General features: G+C 46.8%; 1 protein-coding gene and 1 pseudogene across 1 annotated transcript; both read right to left on the bottom strand.

Moving 5' to 3' along the window:
• Positions 1 to 606: 606 nt before the first annotated feature.
• Positions 607 to 1,649, bottom strand: LOC125506131 (annotated as a pseudogene).
• Positions 1,650 to 3,304: 1,655 nt separating this feature from the next.
• LOC125506130 (BTB/POZ and MATH domain-containing protein 3-like) lies at positions 3,305 to 4,838 on the bottom strand. Its single transcript, XM_048670997.1, has one exon. The coding sequence runs from the start codon at positions 4,551 to 4,553 to the stop codon at positions 3,486 to 3,488; it is 1,068 nt and encodes a 355-aa protein (XP_048526954.1). The 5' UTR covers positions 4,554 to 4,838; the 3' UTR covers positions 3,305 to 3,485.
• Positions 4,839 to 5,832: the final 994 nt, after the last annotated feature.

Raw genomic sequence — 5,832 nt, 5'->3', positions numbered from 1 at the left:
CATAGTTGCAATTGTGTGTGGACAATCTCTTGGTAGGCTCGGCCTAGACGTTACAAGGGAGAAGATTTGGCTTATATTGTGTTTGGCAATTAGTCATGACATATTTTTTTCGTTCTTTCTTTTAATTTACCAATTTTATTTGATTCGTAATAACATAGTTGCATATATTCTTAGTTGGAACAGAAGCAGTGGGTAATGAAGCTTCCATTTATGCGAGACTTGGAACATGAATGGCACCGATCCTACATCCAGCTAAACGTAACAATGTAGTATGTACCCATGGAGTAACTTCTCAATAATCTAACTAATACACAAATCAAGGTTGATGGGCAACCATGGCAGGTTGATGGGCAAACAACAAATAATCAAATAATACTCTCTTTTCTCTCGTAAGAGAAACAATTACTATTATACTCGCATAAACATATATTAGATTGAATGAATGATGCTAACACTTTTGCTTTGAAACAATACATGCAATGATGCAACCATACATGGAAAAGTATCATAACCATTAGTACTAAAATTTTGGATGACAATACACGATAATGGCAGCAGATGGATTATTACTAAATTGTCATGATATTATCCTTTTCAACGTTCCATTTAGCCAGGGGGTATTCTAGCTATGTGCTCCTTGTCCTTGAGAACAGATGGACAGCTGGACTTGAGATGTTGATAACCATTGCTTGCCATCATCGCCTCCAAATTGGATGGAGAAGCAAGGAACTGCAAACAAGCTTCTTTGAGACGATCGAAACCATGCTGCTCAGCTATAGCCAAACTGGTTGCCACCATGTCTGAATCAATATGACAACACAATTTCTCCTCGCATATATGCTTCAGCCTGCCAATGTTGTACCTATCAGCCACTACGAGTAGATGACTGGCCATCACCACATCAATCATAGGAGAAACTTTGCCAGTGTATATGAAATGGAGCAAGGCCTCGAAGACATCAGGCTCCATGTCATGAATTTCAATGAGTCTACTAGAACTCTCCTTCATGCCGCCGAGGAGCTCCGCCCTGAAGACTGATGACCGAGCGGCCAAGATACACCTATGAGCGGGGAATGTCTCTCCGCCTACTTGAAATGATAGGTCTGATGCATCTTTGCTCTCGAGGAGATCACCGAGTTGCCGGTGCAAGTCGTTTGGAGATGCTCTTGTTTCTTCTTCGCCGGGGATCTCCTTCACAACGGTGACATGGCATCCAATGGTGAGACAATCATTTCTCATATGCTCCGATCTTTCCAGCTTAGCCTTCTTCATTAGGTTATGGTAGCCCCAGTTTGGAGCTTTCCTTGAGAATGTATGTATATCGTGGGACGGGTATATGAAGGCACCGGTTCTCCATTCTCGTCAAGTAGACTGAACGTGAATTTCGCCTTCACATCTTCGGCGTCAGCGGGGTGAAGATGTAGAAAAAGAGATATGTCATCCGGACAAATCCTGCTGCCGTTTGGGTAATAGGTCATGACCCAGTCGTGGCCTCCAACACTGAAAGGTGAGGAGGTTAGGCACTCGCCGTTCTTGAGTAACGCCTTGGCTCTTGAGTATTCATCTACCTTGAGCACGTATGATCGCGCATATGGGCTTTTCTCTGATTCAGCTACCATGGCAACAGAGATCTTGCAATGCTCTGCCATTCTGGGAGCAAGATGGAAGACTAGCTTAGGCATGCAGATAGAGATCACAAGCACGTGCTCAACAGCCGGGACAATAATCGTTAAAAAATACTACTCAATAATCGATTGGGCCTTCTTTTGTTTTATTTATTCTTCAACTCAACTCACGAGATGTCGTACAAGCCCACCCTGGTGTGTATGTATATATATATAAGCTAAGCTAGCTACAACAAATACGACTCCGTGACTAATTCCACTACGTAGTACTACTAATCCTACTCGGTACAGATAAAAAAAAAACTAATCCTACTCGGTATGGAATACTAACCAAATACGTACTCGGTGAATAACTCTACCCCTACTACCAATCCTATTCGGTATGACACATCCACATGCACGTCCCGTGCAAAATAAATAAAAATAAAATACAACCAGCTAGCCAGGTTCGTGGTCGCTCGACCAGAGAAACTATGTGCCGATCTACTCGAACAAAGAAAGCACAGATGTCGCCAGCAAATTTCACGCTTCACAGGCTTCGCAGGAGCAAGTAATGAACTTGAGGTGCATTTGTACCCATTTGGATTTGGGGCAGGCAAATTCCGGAGCACTGGACGATAATACTATAGCAGTACTATAATCCAGCTGAACGTGCTGACCTGAACTAGGATATAGGGTTTATGGTTTATTTAATTAGCAGACAACAAACGACAACAGTTTTGCTCATCAGAAAACTACAGCCCTGTTTTCCCCTACAACCGTATTTAAAACCAACATTCCAAAAACTGAATCCAGACAACCCTCAACAGCACGAGAAGTACTCCCTCCATCCCATAATATAAGAGCATTTTGACACTAATGTTTTGCTCATCAGAAAACTACAGCCCTGTTTTCCCCTACAACCCTAATTTAAAACCAACATTCCAAAAACTGAATCCAGACAACCCTCAACAGCACGAGAAGTACTCCCTCCATCCCATAATATAAGAGCATTTTGACACTAATGTAGCACACAGCTGCACGACGAGCAATATTCAGAGCGAATAATAACCAAAGCCCCGTCACAACTATAGCTGAACATGCAGACGTTTTTGTTTTTTGCTTAGTGCAGTAAACTGAAGTACAACACAAGATACCAAGGTCCACATTGGCTGTGTGCATCCTGTGATGCAGAGGCCGGGGTAATCCCCTTTTCAAAAAAATAACAATACCAAGGTCCACATAGACGGCATCTATACTTCACATTCAGTTTTTCAGTGCAAAAGTAGACATGAGTGCTGCTAATGGAGTATCAAGGACATACCAGAGCTGACTGATTCTATTTGCTGGAGGATTATTAAGTACTGAACATTTGCCACCTCATGAATTTGCTGCAGTTCCTCTACCGATACAGGTGGACCTAAGCCCTCCAGTTTTTCCTCATACACCTTCAAACAGCGTTCAAGAATAGCCTTGTTGAAAATTTCAACAAGAGATCCCGTTGATGGAATCTCTCCGTTATTCAAAGCTTCAAGAATCTGAAGCTTATTCTAAGAAACTAATTTATCCAATTTATGTAGATAGCAGCTACATCAAGTATCTTACCTGCTGCAGAAAGGACACAAATTCCTTTCCATTCAATGATTGATAAGTACCATTCTACTAATGAATGATTCTACCAATGAATGATACTGCTCTCATCTTTGTTCTGAAACATCCATCCAACCATACATGGAGAAGTTGCATAACCATTAAAACAAGACTCTAGCAAGAAAAAAAGTGATCGATAGCAGCATTTTTGTTCCACAACATTCATGCATAAACAGAGTACTAAACATGGATGACATATATATGATAATAAATTGGTCTGTTCTGTAGGCACTACTTCCACATTGTCATGACAACGTCCTTTGCCACCCCCCATTCAGCCGGAAGGATTCTAGCTACAAGCTCCTTGAGAACATGTGGGCAGCTGGATGTCAGATGCTCAAAACCGTCGCTTGCCATCATAGCTTTGAAATTGGAAGGAGAAGCAAGGAATTGCAAACAAGCCTCTTTGAGACGATGGAAACCATGCTGCTCTGCTAAAGCCAAACTGGTGGCCACCATGTTGGAATCGATGTGAGTGCACAATTTCTCCTCACATATCAGCTTCAGCCTGCCGATGTTGTACCTGTCAGCCGCCACGAGTAGATGGCTGGCCATCGCCACATCAAGCACTGGAGGAACGGAGTCAGTGTATATGAAGTGAAGCAAGGACTTGAAAACATCAGCTTCCACGTCATAGATTTCAATAGGATTAGCTGCAGAACTCTCCTTCATAGTGCCAAGGAGCTCCGCCTTGAAGACGGATGAGCGAGCAGCGAGGACACACCTGTGGGCTGAGAAACTCTGTGCACCGACTTGAAAGATTAGGTCTGCTGCGTCCTTATTCTCGAGGAGGTCACCAAGGTGCTGGTGCAGGTCGCTTGGAGGAATCCTTGTTTCTTCCCCATGGATGACGGTGACATCGCACCTGATGGTGATACAGTCGTCTCTTAGATGTGCCGATCGCTCCAGATCAGCCTTCTGGAAGAAGTCAGGATAGCCCAAGCATGAATCTTTCTTTGAGAAGGTTAGTACAGGGGAGGCACGGCTGTATGAAGGCACCGGTTCTCCATTCTTGTCAAGTAGACTGAGCGTGAATTTCCCCTTCACATCTCCAGCATCAGCAGATTCAAGACGTAGGAAAAGGGATATGTAATGGGCATGAATCCTATTGTCACCGTTTGGGTAACATTCCACGGTCCAGACGTGCCCTCCAACACTGAAAGGATCAGAGGTAAGGCACTTGCCGGTCTCGAGAAACGCCTTGGCTCTGGAGTATCCATCTACCTTGAGCACGTATGACCGCGCATATGACCTTTGCTCAGATACCATGGCAGCAGAAATCTTGCATTGCTCTGCCATTCTGGAGGTGGGCTTGGAGTAAGATGGAAGTTTGGCCAGAGGAATGATCAATTTGTTACCTCTATCTGTCTATTCATTCTCGCCGCTGTCCAGTGATGTCGCCGGAAGAACGGCCGCCACCGGCGCTAGGGATTGGAGGTGGTGGCGCTAGGAGGGTGGGAGGCAGAGCCCGGGGCGGGCACTGGAGGAGGTGGAGCTCGACGACGGGAGCTCGTGGCAGCGGCAGCGGAGGGGATCGGGAGGGAGAGACGCGCAAGGGAAAAGGGTGGCGGCGGGAGCAGTAGAAGGGAGAGAGAGGACTGGCGAGTTAGGTTTTCTTCCGGCTGTTTTTTACCAGATGCTGTGAGATAAACGGACGGCCGAGATCGGCTCAGGAAGGAGACTGGACGGCCAAGACTGCATTCGCCCAGAGTCGTCGGATTGTCTGTCCAAACGAGTTCTGGCCCTCCGGTTTTTGGATGGAGCAATCCTGGCCATCGGATCAACTTCGATGCGACAACCAATGAATAGTGCTTCTTGTTTCTTACTTTTGAATTTATGTCGTATCTGGCTGACACGTGGGGTCTTTAGTCTGTGGGCCGCTACTGTCATTGCCTCTGAGTGTGGGTGTGACCGGTGCTGCTATACATTAGCGCGGGGGTCATGCCACCGCGCCGTAATTTTAGTGGCCGCCGAGGGCTGTTCTGAGATTTCACGTTAGGGCGCTTGCGTGGTGTCTCGTGGATGTCTGGGCTGCGCGTACGGTGGAGAGAGCGCCCGATTGGGTGAAACCCTAGCCACTATACTCGTCGTGCCCTTTCCCTTCACTCTCGCGCCACCGCCCTCGCTCGCCCCGTCTCCCTCCCTCTCGCGGCCACCCCTGCACACCCCGTCACCCTCTCGGTGCCACCCCAGTCTCCTCCCCTGGACTGGTCGTTCAACGGCTTCTCAACTGGCGGCCAATTGTGCACATGCTCTTCCACCTCCCTAGCCGAGAGAGAGAACGAGGTTGAGTGGTAGATCACGACCTAACTGTCGGTTTTGGTCAGCCGCGACGATTGTGAGGCACAGCCTTTGCCGGACATCAGAAGGTTGGCTCTGAGGACACGATTTCACTAGTGATCGAGAAAGGGTGAGACTGGTGGTGCTCTCTTGTGCCCCTTTCATCCCGTCTCGCACGCTTCGTCCACGGAACCGGTGGCAACTCTCTCTCTATCTCTCTCTCTCCCTCTCTCTCTCATGGTCTTGCCTTGCAGGTGTCCATCATTGTGGAGCTGGACGAGATCTCTGGCCAGCCCAC

This window comes from Triticum urartu, chromosome 5 (genome assembly GCF_003073215.2).
Source record: "Triticum urartu cultivar G1812 chromosome 5, Tu2.1, whole genome shotgun sequence".
Classification (NCBI taxonomy): domain Eukaryota; kingdom Viridiplantae; phylum Streptophyta; class Magnoliopsida; order Poales; family Poaceae; genus Triticum; species Triticum urartu.
Note: the sequence above shows the minus strand (reverse complement) of the source record. Positions and strands in the feature narration are given on the sequence as shown.

What these genes read in the sequence shown, in the direction of transcription:
- LOC125506130 (XM_048670997.1), bottom strand. Translation starts at nt 4,553, where the DNA reads ATGGCAGAGCAATGCAAGATTTCTGCTGCCATGGTATCTGAGCAAAGG.